The sequence below is a fragment of the Phoenix dactylifera genome, unplaced genomic scaffold (assembly GCF_009389715.1).
Source record: "Phoenix dactylifera cultivar Barhee BC4 unplaced genomic scaffold, palm_55x_up_171113_PBpolish2nd_filt_p 000026F, whole genome shotgun sequence".
Classification (NCBI taxonomy): Eukaryota; Viridiplantae; Streptophyta; class Magnoliopsida; order Arecales; family Arecaceae; genus Phoenix; species Phoenix dactylifera.
Window position 1 is genome coordinate 1,283,519 of NW_024067667.1, and position 16,256 is coordinate 1,299,774.

Here is a 16,256-nt window from a genome sequence, read left to right on the forward strand (position 1 = left end):
GCAGAGAGTGGAGGAGGAAAGTGAGATCAGACAGGTGATGTTCGATTTCTTCAGATCTAGGTAGACCGAGGGTCGCGATCGGGAGATGGCCTTCCAATTTTTGCCCCCAAATGTAGGGTCGGGCTGGTGGAGAACATCGGACCCATCGAGCCTGTCTCGGAGACCAATGTGTGGGGAGCTTTCTGGGCCTTAGCGAAGGATAAAGCCTCGGGTCTAGATGAGTTTTCCTCATTCTTCTTTAGAAGATACTGGAACATCATTTGGAGGGAGGTGGTGGAGGTAGTCTAGCTTTTCTTTAGCATGGCTGCAATGCCAGATGTCTGGAAGGAGACTTCATTACCCTAATCCCGAAGTGCCAGGATGCGGAGCCTAGCCACTTCAGACCTATCAGCCTTTGCACTACCCTTTATAAGGTAGTGGCGAAGATCATGGTGGGTAGGATTAAGCTGTTGTTGCCTAGACTCATCAGTCTAGAGTAGGAAGCCTTTGTGAGGGGTCAGAGCATTACAGATAATATTTTGATTTCTCGAGAGTTGATGTTTGATCTGCAGTGTGCCCCATATCGATGGAACTCATGGTAGTGAAGCTCGACATTGAGAGAGCTTATGAGAGAGTTTGTTGGATTTTCTTTGATATGCTTGAGAGCTTCGATTTTCATGAGGTTTGGATCGGCAGGATTTTGGGCTGTGTGTGGATTCCATCCATCTCCATCCTGATCAGCGGCTCACTGACACCGTTCTTTTGCTCTACGATCGGGTTGCATCAAGATTGTTCTCTATTTCCTTATCTGTTTATTATTTGTACTGACGTGTTATCTCGAGCCTTGAGGATGGTGTGCCAGGACCAGGCATGCCTACATGCCTACCCCGGGAGCCTGGCTGATCTCCCATCTATTTTTTATAGATGTTTGGCTCTTGTTGGCCTCGGCAGTTACGAGGAACACGGTGGTTATTAGATGCATTTTGGAGGATTTCTACGCAGTCTTAGGTCAAAGGATGAATCTACTCAAGTCTGTCATTTGTTTCAGCCCAAATATCAAGCTATGGGTGATGCAAGCCATTAGGGAGCTCCTTAGAATGAAAGAGCAGGAGGGGTTGTGGAGCTACCTGGGTGTCCCTATTATCGGCAGGAGATTATGGACGATGGAGTGCCTTGGTCTGATGCATGACATCTAGGAGTAGATGGAGCATTGGAGAGCCTCTTTCCTATCCATGATCGGCTGACCCTCATAAGATCGGTTATGAGCTCCATGTCGGTCTATCTCATGTCCAATACTGTCGTAACGTGGTCTGTGTTGTTAAGGATCGAGCAGATGTTCTATAGCTTCCCATGGAGCTTATATGGTGGCAAGCATGGTGTGCACTTGATTACCTAGGGAGTGGTCTACTAGTCGGTATTGGAGGGAGGGATGAGTGTCCAGTATCTTCTGAGGAGGAGAGAGGTGCTGGTTGCTAGGCATGCTACGAGGTTGGTTTATGAGCCCTAGTACTTGTAGAGTCTAGTGATGAGGGCTAGGTACGACCCATGGCCCACTGACGGGTAGATCCAGAGGGAACGAAGGAGCTCTTTTATGCAGAGGGAGATCTGCACACATGCTACTAGAGTCTTGGCTAACACGAGATGGATCATTGAGGATGGGTGAAGTGTGGATGTGATGGGTGACCCCTAGTTGGACGTCCTCTCGCTGAGGCTTTAGTTGACCATGGTTAATGTTGAGGCCGTGGGAGGACTGCGGGTCTGTGATCTTCTCTCCCTAATGAGAGAGGATGGAATTTATAGCCAGATTGGCTATCTCTTTTATGAGCACCTAGTAGAGAGAGTGCAATCGTTGGCGGTTCCAAGGTGTGACGCTCTGGATGTGAGGGTCCGGAGCATTTCCTACAGCCTGAGAGTCAGAGTGAGGGATCTCTATGACCTCTTCAAGAGTGACAGTTAGAGTTTGGATTGTGTTGTGATCTAGAGGTTTGATCTTCACTTGAGAGTTGCCTTATTCCTATGGAAGGTGACATGTGGACGTCTCCCAACTAGGGCTGTCCTGAGTAGGAGCGGGTTGAGCATCTCGCCGACCTGCCTTAGGTGCAGGGTGGCGGAGTCTATGAACCACGTCCCGTTTTTAGTGTGATCGAGAAGTGTGGGTGTGGAGACTCTTCGATACTCCACCGAAGGTACTCTGCAAGATGACCTCAGTTGGCTCTTTCATCTAGGTGCTGAGAAGGTGGTTGGGCACACCTCACTCCCGACATGGGGCGATTATGACTATATATGTTGCACATCATATTTGGTTGGCTAGAAATTTTTGGATATTCGGGGAGGGCAATCTGATGCGAAGGCTTGTTTTGGAGAAGGCGCATGTGTAGGCTACGAAGATCATCCATTTAGGTCCATCTGGAGGTTCATTGATAGCTCGAGGCACCTGAAACTCTACTTCTACTCTTGTAGCATCTCAGACAGTGTATATCACTTGGGAGCGCCCACCCTCAAGTTTTCTTAAGGTTAACTTTGCTAGCTGTGTATTGGATGGTGGCAGGAGAGGTGGTGCGGGCTTTGTGATTAGATGCTTAGACTATAGAGTAGTAGCAGCTAGAGGAAGCTCGATCTTTAACATCTCCATCCCTAGAGTGGAGCTGAGGGTAGCCTAGGCTAGAGTTAGTCATGCTCGACGTGTGTTGAGGGGCCAATGCCTATTAGAGAGAGACTCGGCCACTATGGTTGGCTAGATTTAGAGGTGCCCTAGGAAAGTTGGGGGTCACCACCCCGTGGATGGTGTATATCACCTGAGAGCTCCCACCCTCAAATTTTCTTAAGATTAACTTCGGTAGATGTGTATTGGATGGTGGCAGGAGAGTGGGGCGAGAAATGTCTATAGGGAGGCGAATGGAGCAATGGACTAGGTGGCTTTTTTTGTGGCAAATCATTCTGCTGGGGTTCTTTAGACCTGTGAGGTGGAGTGTGCGCTTCAAGACCTGTTATATTTTGACTTTTTTTTGATGTATTCATATTAGAATTGTGTAAATCGTCTGTTGTAGCAAAAAAAATATACCCGGTGGACCTATACGCGGTGATGATGTCCTTACACCTCTAGAACTACGGTTGTTTCAAGTCTTTTGCTAGTTTGTGAAATTAGAAATTGTGCAGTCTGCCTGGTAAGGATGGAAAAAACACTCAATTTGCCCAATTGCTTAGCAGTTACCTCCAACAGTCTCAACCTCGATTAGAGATGTGCACAAGTGGGGTTCAGTTGATTTGAAGATAAATTCAAAACCAAATAAATTCATTCGATTTTCTAAAATCGAATAGATTCAATTCGATTTTCTGAAATCGAAATCTAACTGACTATCTACAAAAGCTGTTTGGAACTGAACCCAAAAATTTAGTCCGGTTTAGTTTGGTTTACTAGATTGTTTAATATGTTGGGTTAAATGGGCTCGGCTAAGTTTAAACATAAAAAATTGATATTTGGTGGACTAGATTAAGTCTAAATATAAAAGAATTATTTTGTATATAAGAAAAAATATAAATTAAAATATATATACACATGGATAGGGCCGAGTTGGCTCAAATCGGTTTGAATATGTGTGTGTGTATATATATATGGATCGAGTTGGTTTGAATTGGTTTTTCTAAAAACTCAAATCAAAATCGAACTAAATTATTTCAATTCAAGACTTTCTCAAACCAACACTAGACCCAAAAAAATGATATAAACTAAAAACCAAAAAGATCGATTTGGATTGGGATCATGATTTAGCTAGTTTTTTGCACACCCTTAAAATGGATTCTCACCCTTTTTCTTATTTTGCTCGTCGGAATTTTACATTCCTCCGCATGGTGGAAATATTTTACAAGTCTCTATTTTAAAAAAAAGAAAAAACTAAATTAATCCAGCCTTTTCTAATCCATATCTCAAACCTCTCTCTCTCTCTCTCCCCCATCCTAATCTATCCCTTCTTTACCATAGTGATTCCTTAATTAATTATATTTACCATAGTTTAACTTTTTTCTATCTTCAATTCACAGATTTGATTCTGACTGGCTGGTGCACATTATTACCATTTTAGTCGATCGTATGTAAAGGACTTATAAATAATGCTGCTTATATTTTGTGATTTGGATTCAAAATTTATCTGGCTAGAAATGTAATTGAATTGGTTGGGAATCTTTGGCTGGCAAAGGCTTTCAGGATCTGGCGCTTGGGACTCCACCCGAGGGTAGCCCTATTTCTCTAGAAGGTGGTCTGGGACTGTCTTTTGACGAGGGCAGTACTTAGTGAGTGAGGACTGAGAATTCTTTCGGTATGTGGGGATTATGGTGTGGACGAGACGGTGGACCATGCCTTGTTTCAGTGTATATGGGCAGGGGCGACTTGGCGACTGGCAAGGATCCCACGGAAGGTTCGGGGATGGAGGGACTAGTTTTTACAGGCCATGCGCCGATGTTCGGAGTCCCCACTGCTTTGCCGGGAGGTGGACCAAGCGATTTGCACGTCCTATCAGATTTAGCTGGCTAGAAACGCTCGTACCTTTAGCGAACACAGTATGTTGTCGAGACTTATGGTGGAGAATGTTCTTGTGCAGGCGGCAGAGCTCAGTCATATCATACATGTCGAAGGGACCTTGACAGCTCGGGACATCTGGAATTCTCATTTTGCTTTGGCAGCATCCCATACGGTGTTTTTACCTAGGAGCCTCCACCCCTGGGTTTCCTCAATGTCAACTTCGATGGGTCTGTCTTGGACGGAGATATGTGGGGCGGTGCAGGTTTCGTTATTCGGGACCCATCTTCCAGGGTCGTGGCTGCAGGGGGCAGTCAACTCTTCGACATTTTAGTTCCGAGTGCGGAGCTGAGGGCCGCTTAGGCGGGCCTCCGTCATGCCCGGTATGTTTTACGGGCTAGTTCCATTATCCTAGAGGAGGACTCGGCCACGATTATCAGCTAGATCCGAGGGGGCCCAAGAGGTAATGGTTGCATCCATCCTTTGCTCCGAAACATCTAGGCATTGGTGAGAGACGGAGGGGCTTTCCAGGCCAAGTATGTTTTTCGTGAAGCCAATGGAAGTTGCGGACTGGATGGTTGATTATGTAGCCAGTCATTCTAGTAGTACCTTATGGGCTATAGATGAGGAGCTGCCCGTGGCACTCCGTGGTATTTTGTTTTTTGATTTTATTGGGTGTATCTGTACTCGTCAGTATGATCCATCCGCCTTAGCAAAAAAAAAAAGAAAAGAGGCTTCCCAGAAAAGCAAGTGAGGCAGGTGAAAAGCAGGTAAACTCATTCAACTTAAAAATGCTTCAAAATTGTGCTAAATTATGATTAAGGATTCAAATCATTTATCATGGTTTTGCATAGAGACTCGATCTCTGATATGGTTAGTTTTCAAAAAAATTGGTAACCTAGGCGGGTCAAAAGCAAGTGGCCTATTTTCAGAAAAATTGGTAACCGAGGCGAGTCAAACTCAATGACTTGGGCAGGTCAAAAGCTGGTTTTCTGATGAACAGGTGAAAAGCCGATTCATCTATGCAGCTCATCACTCGGGAGGCTTCATTTGGATAGACCACCAACTAGTGCCAGAGTCTTTATGTAGTATTTTGCTTTCTAATTTTGTTGATCGCATTCACATCTGTCACATATGAGCCGCCGTTGTACAAAAAAAAAAGGAAAAAAAAAAGGCCGATTCACAAATTGTGGTCGTGCTGGGGTTCAAACTATCGAGGAAACCTCCCGACCACCAAATAATAATCCAATTTTCTCTTTGGTGTCAATTTAAATAAAATAATATACGCTTCATTTATGCACTTGAAATAGAATTTTTTGGTTAATAGAACGCCCTCAAATATTTTATTCTCTTCTATGGGCCCTCAAATATTTTATCCATCCTGGTCGTTGGATCAAGAGCATTTCGCCAAGTGCCCCAAATTGTTCCCCTGTGCGGCCGAACGACCGGCCCAATTCAACCCGGGTTGGAGGGCGAAATTCCGTGGCGAAAGCGTAAAGTAATAAAAGAAGACCGCCGATGGCGACGGGGCGTGGCGGCTGGTGGCCCTGGACTTGGACGCAAGTTTTATACTTATCCCTCCTTGCCTTGTTTTGGGAAGGAAGGCTAATAAAGTCAGAATAAAGGTGGAATAGAGTAGATTATACTTATCCCTCCTTGCCTTGGGTCCTGGGAAGGAAGGCGGCGGCGAGGCGTAGGGCGAGGATAGGAGGAGGAGGAGAATAGGATGTACCGGGACGTGTCGCTGTGCAACACGTACAACTACGGGGACGCGCTGTATTGGGACGCTCGCTACGTGGAGGAAGGGGGCGCGTCCTTCGATTGGTACCAGCGATACTCCGCCCTCCGCCCCTTCGTCCGCAAATTCGTCCCCACCTCGTCCCGCGTCCTCATGGTCGGCTGCGGCAATGCCGGTACCATGCTTCTTCTTCTTGCCATCAAAATCCATCCCTAAATTCGATAAATTGAAATGTTTGCTGGCTGCTGCTGCTGCTATGTGTATGTTAATAATGTAATTGTTGGATACTGATAAGGAATGATGACGTTAGCTTGATAAAGAATAGGGTATGAGCATGGGTGAAATCGGCTGCATACTTCTTTTTTTTTTGGTTTTTTTAGGGGAGACATGGTAGATGGTGAGGTGTGTTTGATTTCTGGCACCTTATTTTCCGTAACATGTTTGTTGTCGTTGCTATTTGATTTCCCCCCCTCTTGTTGGATGCAAGGAAGCTTCTTGCAAGGTATTGTGCTTATTGCTGATCTTATGCGGAATGTTAACCCTAGAATTTTTGAAAAACTGAGTACTAATTTTACAGTTTGATTGCTAGAGGATATGTTCGTTCCATAAACATTTGGAAAAGATGGAGTTGTTGTTGCTATCCATGGAAAAGAAAAAAAAGAGGGAAATTGATTATTTTACAATGGAACACTCATTGAGATTCTACCTGCATATGGGTGGCTTCTTTGGAGCTTGATTTAGTGGGGGGATTATATGGGCTTTGCTTTGGCTGCTTGCAATATTAGTGACTAGAATCTTCTTAAGGGAAAAATAAAGAACAACCCCTACCCTGTGCTTGCAATATTTGCTCTGCCTCTGTGGCCTTTAATTGCTTGGCCTTGCTTTCTTTGGGCAAGTGCTATAGCAGAATCTTCTGTTATGGTCCCACAGGTCCTACCATGTGCTTGTCCTTCCAAGTCTTCAGCTCATTCCTTCTCCCTAGTGCATGCTACCTAGCCTTTTGCAACTTTTCTTCCTAACCTCAATAGCGATGTAAGAGATAATAAATCATAAAAAAATGAACTCAAATTCTAAGTAAAATACACATAAGGAATGCAATTACAGATTTTTAGTGCAAAACATGACTAATTACTTGCTATTATCTTGGATATTATAACATTATTAAAACTCATAATATACCTTATGACTACAAACTGTGTTTCTAAATTGCCCGGACAATTTTCTTTTGAAAGGATTTGTTTAATCTATAAGTTTCAATCCGGATCCCACATAGCTTTGACTTATATACACATGTGAGCTTGTAGGGAAGGAAAAGAAAAAAGCTTAACCTTTTCTTGTACCACTTCAACTATACTTTAGAGGTACCTTCAGGTTAGTGATGATTTTGACAACATCCGCAATCACACTTTAGAAAAATGGTAACTTTGAGATCTTACAATCTTATGTGCAGCTGATACTGAAAAGAATTCAGATCTTATTATCTGATCGAGATGGAAGGCTTAGTGACCCTTAAATAATTGAGATATCAGGATATGCAAGCCATGATGAGTGATAAATCAAATAGTGGCCAATATAGTATAAAGAAAATTGAGCATTGTTTAATTACTGATTTTAATATCTTGTTTGTCACTTGTTAGAAAAGCAAGAACTAAACTAGTCAAAGGATATTGAAATTTCTCAATCAATATATTTATATTGTGTTAGTCGATTTCTTTTGACATCTCAGTTACATCAATAAAGAAATAGAAGATTGACATTGTTTGTGCGTGCGTGCATGTTTATGAATGCACGCATGCATGTGTTGTGTGTGTTAGTGCATGTTTGTGTCCGTGCTTACATGCATACGTGCATGCATATCAGTTACATCAAAGAAATATAGGGTTGATTCTGTGTGTGTACATATAAATTTTGTCGATATAAAAATATAGGACTGATATTGTTTGCGTACATGTGTGCATGCATTTTAGTTTAATCAATAAAGAAATATAGAACCAAGGTTTTAAAAATTGGTACTTGGTTTTCTATTGGATTGGTACAAAATCAAATCAGCCCATGCCGATACACAATATAGGTTTGCATCTTGGTACAATATCAGGTTTGTTTTTTCAGCTTTTTTGGTGTTATTATATCTAATAAGGCTATTTCTCCCTTTTTATTTTGTATTTTAGTGTTTTTGATGTATTTCATTGATGTGTGATACCAGGGTATCTGGCTCATGTGCACAATATAGGCACATACTACAATTTTTCTATCCCTAAATTCCATATATTTTATTTTTTTATTCATATTGTAATCCAATTATAATAGTAATTCATAAAAATAAAATATATATCAAAAAAAAAATCACTATGTTGTAGGGCTGTCCACTCTGCAGTATATTGGAAATTCATGCCAAACAAAAAAACGGTATGGCCTTCTAATTTTTCCACGTCTTGTCACTTGTTAACCATCAAAAGAAAGGGATGGGAAGAGGCTCTTCAAATTAGGGATGCTTTGGCATGCATGCTGCTGGAAAGGGCTCCATGCCTCACCCTCCACTTCCCTTATCTTCCATCCACCCTCACTTTCTCTGTCTCCGTCCCTCCCTCCCTCTCTTTCTCACTCTCTTTCTCAGACTCTTTGGCTATTGACTCAAAAGAGAAATAGGGCTTTTGTAACAATCTAGGTAAGGTATGCTGTGCTGATACTTGGATCCATAGTCGGACAACCTATAAGGCATTGTACCATTATGTTCTAGACTTGTTCCGGCACAATTAGAGCCTATAAGGGAGGGGGAAGGAAAGAGAGGAAAAGAGAGAGTGAGAGAGGGAGGGAGAGAGAGGCCGAGAGAGGGAGGGGGATAGAGAGGCCGAGAGAGGAAGAGAGAGGGCTTTTGAAAAGTCCTCTCTCTCTTGGTTGCATGATAACAGGGGCAGAGCCCTTGTTTCGAAAAGAAATAGGGGCTTCGACCTCTTTTTTTGAATTTTTTAAAGTGAAGTTGGCACTATTTTTTAAGTGAATTTTTTGGTGCCGACTTCACTTAAAAAATTCAAAAAGAAGGGTCGAAGGCCCTATTTTGTTTTGAAATAGGAGGCACAAAAGCCCTCTCTCCCTCCCTTTCCCTCTCCCTTCATTCCTTCGTTCCTCCCTTTCCGTCTCCCTTCCTCTCTCTCTCTCCCTCTCTTTTCCTCTCTATCCTTCTTCCTTGTTCCTGTTTCACCATATTTCTCGAACCAAGGGGTAGAATCATGCTGGTCTGTCTTCGGTATGGCTTGGTATGCCCCAAACTGGAGAAATTCGGGGTGATACAACATTCCGTGGATCCAGGTTCTTATCAAGAAGTCTAGTCCGAAGATGTTGTTTGAGTTTTTTAGCTTTGTGTAAGTACCCAAGATTTTTTTGGTGCATAATCGATGTAGTACTAATGACATAGCTTGCACAGGTCCTCACATACTTCCCTAAGTTCCAGCATCCTCACTAGGTTAAAGATCCAGATCCAATCAAATCCAACTAGAAACACCATGATCGGCCTATGGTCAAGTCCAAATAGGCTGTGCTGTAGTGTCACCTAGTCTACATGAGCCAGAGGCCCCATTGGTTTTAATATTATTTGTAATGATCTAGGATTTCATCTGAAAAGGCTAGCTAGAAGTTGTTATTTGAGTTCTTTGACCCTGTATAACTACTCAAGATCTTTCTATCACATAATTGATGTGGGATTAAAAGTATGCCCATGCAGATCCTCACAACGTCTCATGAGATATCCTCAAAAAAGGAGAAAGAACAACCTGCATGGTTCTATGCTCCCCGCCCCCCATATTTTTTTTAATTGTCATCCCATTTTGGATGGCCTTCATATTGATTGAGTTAGTTTCCGTACTGGTCGGTACTGACCCATTTTGACTTGGATGCGTGTTCGTGCATTTTACTAGCCAAAGCAATCTTGGTAGTTACCGAGTGATGTCAACCAATTTTGGTAGGGACATCTTGTTTTTATCAATTTCGATAACCTGGGGGCCATCACGGTACTTATTTGGCTAGAAAGGTACGATACTAGGGGTACCATCTCATTTTGGTCTTTAAAACCATCATAGGACTTACATTTTTTGTGTGCGCATTTGCGTGTGTGCTTGTGTTTGTGCACATGTGTGTGTTGTGTGTGGGTGTGTGCGCACATGTGTTCGCGTGTTCTGTGCTTGTGTGCATGTGTGTTTGCACATCAGTTACATCAATAAGGAAATATGGGATTGATATTTTGTGTGCCTATATGTATGTGGGCATGCACATTTGTTGATTGGTGACTACTTGATATTCAAGATATCTTTGTCTGAGCTAAGATCGCATAAAACCATGAATGAAGCCATGCTTTCACATTCATTATTTTCCAGTTGGGCTGTTATCAGTGCACCTACTTAAAGCAAATGTCCCAAAGAATCATTAATTACTTGATGGTTTTTAAAGCATGGAACGATATCTATTTTTCTTGGATTGTATTTGCATGATATCCTGGTTAAATTTATGAACATTGATATGTTTAATGTTGCACTTCACAATGCAACATTATCAATTTTAAACATTGTCATAGCAAGTTCTGTATTCTATTAAAAGTCTTCCTGCCTAACATGCTATCAAATACAACTAGGATGATTCTCAGGGTTTGTTAATATTTTGAAATTTTACTGAACTTTCTATTTTGCTTACAGTATATTTATTTAGTTGTGATAATCTGCTCAATAGTTATGTCAGAGGACATGGTGAAGGATGGATATGTAGACATAATGAACATTGACATTTCTTCTGTTGTAGTAGAGATGATGAGAAAAAAATATGCGCATGTTCCGCAGCTGAAGTGTATCCTACTTAGCAGTTCATTGTCAAATTGATGGTATTAGGAAACCAAAAAGAACCTGCAATTTTGGTATCCTTATGTATTGATAGACATGCAAATGGATGTAAGGGATATGAACTTCTTTCAGGATGAATCATTTGATTGTGTCATTGATAAAGGTACTTATTTCTGCCCCCTTTTTTATTGTTTTGCATTTTTTGAAAATTTCATGCTAATATATGCCACCTTTCAATTTTTATTGCTCAAATCATGCATTGTCATGGTGACTTTTGTCTAGGAACTCTGGATTCTCTGATGGTAAGTTCTATATTTTTTGTGTGTTGTTACAACCAGCTTTGTTAATAAGCATGTTCTAATCATCTAGCATTGCTTTTGAGTGCTAGTGTGGCACCGATGCTCCACTCAGTGTCTCTCAAATGCTAGAAGAAGTGAACAGGTTTAGATACTACAGCACTGAAAATTTTATTGAATTAAGTTACTTAATCAGTACAATTTTTAAACTTTTTAACAATTGATATTTTTTGATATGTAGGCTTCTTAGACCTGGAGGGATCTATATGTTGGTATATCCTGAGTACATATCACTCTTGCTATTTATACTGTTGGATATATTTGATATTCCAAAAGTTCAGAAAAATGTGATTCATTCTTCACGGCAGATAACATATGGTGATCCATCAGTACGCATTCCCCATTTGAACCAAGCTGGATGTAATTGGAAAATTGTACTATACATCATACGTGAGTGTAGAAATCTGCTCTCACCCTCCCTGATTCTGATTTGTGTTTATGATTTAATGGCAAAGATGTGGTGCTTTTACTTATATCTCGTTTTAGTATTATGTTTTTTGTTTTCTCCCGTTACGAATTGTTCTTAAGAAAGCCATTGTATGAAGAATGTTGTCAAAGTATTGTGCTGATATCTTTACTTGCTTTTTCACAAACCTTTTCTTGACATTCAGATCATGATCACTCCTTTCATTAAACATATAGTGATGTTCCATTTTTAAAACTAATCCTCAAGCTGAATCTGAATGAAACATGCTTTACTGGTGATCTACATTTAAAATTTTTGGACCAGATTCCAAGTTGGAATTTGGTTTACATGTTTTCCTGCTGTTTAACACTCAATTTTCTTCGTTGTCTTCATCTTCTTTAGTCACGTTGCATGTCATAACATTTCAGAGAAAGAATATAATATAATAGTGTGGTGGTTATCAGGTGCCACTATTACAGGGTGGATTCCATCTTTTTGGTTCTTTTGCTATTCAACACTTGTTATATTCTATTTAAAATATTTCTATACTACGAATTGCGATAGGAAGGACTCCATCTTTTTGGTGTTTATGCACTAATCTCTCTTCTAATATTTTTGTTATTGCTGTATTTTTTTGGTAAATTTTGTTATTGCTTTATCAAGATATTTACCTTGATGCATATGTTGCATGGATGAAACTATAATACAGAATCAAAAAACTGTTACTATTATTATAGATCTCATCAAGATTTGCGACAGCTTTGGTTCAAAATTTTACCATTGTAGGCTAAAATATTTGTTGTTTGTTGGGTATTGCAAGTATAATAGTTGCATAATTGTTGAACTGTTAGATTCAAGAGTGGATTTTATTATGAATGCAAGGAATGCAATATTAGAATTGGAAGGTTGGAAGGTGCCTTGAGATGATGCTGCAACGGTTGTTTGTGTGACAGGCTTGACTATGTATGCTTCATAACTAAGTGCATGATACCCATCTATCAAATTTATTAAATTTTTGTTTGTTCCATTACTATAATTGTGTTACTACTAGGTTGTCCCCAATATAGACCAATTATCATTTTTCCATTAGTTATCACAGAAATACAATCACAACATAAATAACTACTAAATATAGACAAAGCATTCGTTTATTATGTTGCAAGAAACACTGACAGGAAAAAAATTCAGGTCTTCTATTGATTTGTGGTTATATGGAGTCTAATTCATTTTTTAACCATCATTACTAACATTTAAATATGCTATAGCCGGTCCTTTAGGGTCATCTTATTAAACTTTCTTCTAGCATAAATGCTGAGTTATTGCCATATTAGATTTTATAGGCATGTCTCTTTGTTGAGTTCGCTTCAGTCTTATAGCAGACAGTCAAATCTTTCTTTTAGTCTTCTGAAAATAGATTGAAGGCAGAGAAATGGCTTGCATTGGGACATGTGCTCCATTGTTAATTTGCTGTAACTTGTTATTTTAATCATTATTGTTTCCAACATTCTCACACATTCCATGCATTTAGACCTTCCTTGCTTTCAGCAACTAATGCAGTGTCATTTGCAAATAATATATACTAGAGTTAGTGCATCCTTTTGTTTTTTAGAACGAGGATAGGAGAAATCTCACTCGAAATCCGGATGATGGTGGGACTACAACCCAGGTCCTTGGTACCAACCCCTGATGATATTAGCAACTACAATAGTAGCATCCTCTTATTATAACATGGTAAAGTGGTAGCTCTAAACATGTAAATGGTAACTTTGGTCAAGGACAATTGTCATTGGAAAGTCTTTGATCTCTACAAAGTACATTGTCGTGGCCTCAATTTTGTCTTTAGTATTGTCAATATACCCACTTGATCTACTTTTTACGAAGTGTCCTTCCACTATATAATCTCTTTCTGTAATCCATTCTAGAATTTGCGCTGTGGTTAGTTCTAAATGTTTGAATTTTTCACTTAATTTTAGAGTTAGAAAATCATCTTATACAGTTAAATTTGATGTCATGGGTTCAGATTATTCCTTTGAAATCCTTATTACTTGTCATAGTCTTTATCCTGCTTGTGACTTCTGTAGCCTCATTGTAGTTCAGAAATATGGTCCCACAGTAATTTGTGTGACTAAGAGTATTCGCTTTCTTTATCAATATGCTTTATGTCAATTCATCTAGGATTGTCATTTGTTTCCGTAGTTCGTTAAATAAATCTGTTAACCAAGGCACCTTAATTTTAACAATTACTTTTTTGTATGCAAGTTGGCTACTTTAGTCATACGACTTTTAATTCTTTTAAAATGATCTAATTTGCCACCACATTTTTCTAGTGCCATCTATTTTAAGTGTTGAAGGATTGTCCATCGTTGTGTAATCTCATTATACTCGACAAACTTCTCTGTCGTTTTTGTTCTAATGCTGAATGATTACAGCCAAGTCCCTGAGCTATTCTGAATCATACTTAGGGGCCATCTAACATTTTTTTTTTTTTGGGTCCACATTTCCCACGTATTCCTAAGATAACTCCACAGAAATAATGCTTCTAACTCACACAGCTAAATTGTAATGTGTATTTAGCTCAACTATTGCAAGTAATCCATAAATAGGATGCAACAAATTTGAGGTTTTACGTTGACAGTCCCCAAAGTGATTTTCTTTTGCTTGATGTTGTCCTGCGAGCGGCATTTCTAATACAAAACTGCAACCTTTTGTTATTGGTATATACATGTCTTAGAATCTGGGTTATATACCAATGAAATTCTGGGACACCATTTCACTGATATGCTTACATCAATGGATAGTGTCACAGAGTGAAAGATGACAGCCATAAAAGGTATAGAAAATGAAAATCTTTGGTTTTGGTTGTTTAGGGCTATGCTTAGTATCCAGTTTCACCTAAACCCGAGACATCTATGGTAGCATGTTTCTTTGCATTATTGTGAAGCCTAACCTATGCAGTTAATGTTTCTGTCCCTAATTGTCGGATTTAAGTTTCGCTTTCCAGTACACTGTGGTAGATGCCATGTTTCAGAGATTTGACCACTACTGCCGCTGATATGTCCGCAGTTTTCACTGTAATCTCTTCACTTTTAAAGTTAATGAAATTTGAGCCTCGTCACTTCAAAAACTTTCAAAGCATATCATGTGTGATCGATATTTTTTATGTTTTGCTTTTCGCCAACATTGTCATATTATTACTGCAGATAGGTTTAGAACATGTGGTTTCTTTGTATATATATGCTATTCTGTAGTGTTTTTATAGAAGAGACAACTAATAATTATCCAAATTGATGTCGGCACCTGTTTAGTTGACTCATCTTTTTTCTCAGCACAAAAACAGCCAAGAATGACATTTTTCAGTTTTCTTCATTAAATTTTGTGCTTCACAAATTGTGAGTGTCAATGACGAGTGTTCTTACTCTTTTCCAGCCAGACCTGGATTTGAAAGCCGTGTAGGCTGCAGTTCAGCAAAGTCTATCATGGAGCCTGTTCCACTTACAGAGAGGGGTCTGCTTCCAGCAGGTTTTGTTCTCGAAGATCCAGACTCCCACTACATTTATGTTTGCAAGAAGATGCATGGATCATTCGGAGGTGCTCCCCAGATTCCCAATCAAGTGGGAGCAACTATTGCACAATGAATAGAGGGTACCATTTAAACGTTCATACATTCTGTCATTCTAAATTATAGTGGCCCAATCCACAATGTACCAATGAGATATTAGAATGTCACTTTAGAAGGTATGTGCTTCATACTCGTAATTAAATTCATTAGTGATGCTGGAACAGTGATATCGTTGAGAATGATATCAGCCTTTTTAATGTTGTGTTATTGTTATGTTTAATCTTCAGTTTGTCTTTGTTCTGCAAAAATGCCTCTTAAACAAAAATTATATCACAAAGGCTTAACGATGTTATAGAAACCGGCTTCGAAGGGTTTATCCTTTTAAAAGAAGTTAGCTACTAAGAGTTCTTAGTTCACACATACTATAGCTGCATTTTGAGGATTAACATGATCATGATCTTTTTGCTTTTCCGACACTTAAAACTTTTTGAATATTGGGTGTTAAGGTTTACAGGTGTTAGAAAAAAAAAAGTTCAAAATTGAAAAAATATAAGATGAAAAGGAGAGACATAAACTGGAATTTTGTAATTAAAATAGTAAATTTCAACTTCACGACTTAGGCATTTTCTGAGTTCTATTGCACTACTAAAGATCGATTTAGGAATATAGGGCATTCAGATACACTATATTTTTTCAGTTTTTGCCACCTTTCAGATTACTCTCAGGCTTTTGGAACTTTGGCAGTGATGCAAGACACTTCAGATTGCTGCTTGCTTGTGAATGTTGCGAACATAACTGTATCGCATTTGCATTGTGGAATGGATATGTGATTCTATTATTCCCTTTCTAAGAACTGTTAACCATCATGCCGGCGAAGTCGTG

The 16,256-nt window shown here is 39.7% G+C and overlaps 1 protein-coding gene across 5 annotated transcripts; it reads left to right on the plus strand.

Annotated features, from left to right (window-relative positions):
• Nucleotides 1-6,074: 6,074 nt before the first annotated feature.
• LOC103702564 (EEF1A lysine methyltransferase 4) lies at nt 6,075-15,648 on the plus strand. 5 transcript variants are annotated; one of them, XM_026802814.2, is made up of 9 exons: nt 6,090-6,405; nt 8,588-8,636; nt 10,947-11,060; nt 11,148-11,216; nt 11,336-11,355; nt 11,442-11,494; nt 11,591-11,621; nt 11,718-11,799; nt 15,242-15,648. In XM_026802814.2, exons 1-9 carry the CDS (start codon nt 6,400-6,402, stop codon nt 15,448-15,450), a joined length of 633 nt encoding a protein of 210 aa, XP_026658615.2. In that variant the 5' UTR covers nt 6,090-6,399; the 3' UTR covers nt 15,451-15,648. The 5 variants fall into 5 exon arrangements, with proteins under 5 accessions (XP_008783273.2, XP_008783272.2, XP_026658615.2 ...); XM_008785051.4 differs by lacking the exon at nt 8,588-8,636 and having other exon boundaries at nt 6,075-6,405; nt 10,956-11,060; XM_008785050.4 differs by lacking the exon at nt 8,588-8,636 and having other exon boundaries at nt 6,076-6,405.
• The last annotated feature ends 608 nt before the right edge of the window (nt 15,649-16,256 follow it).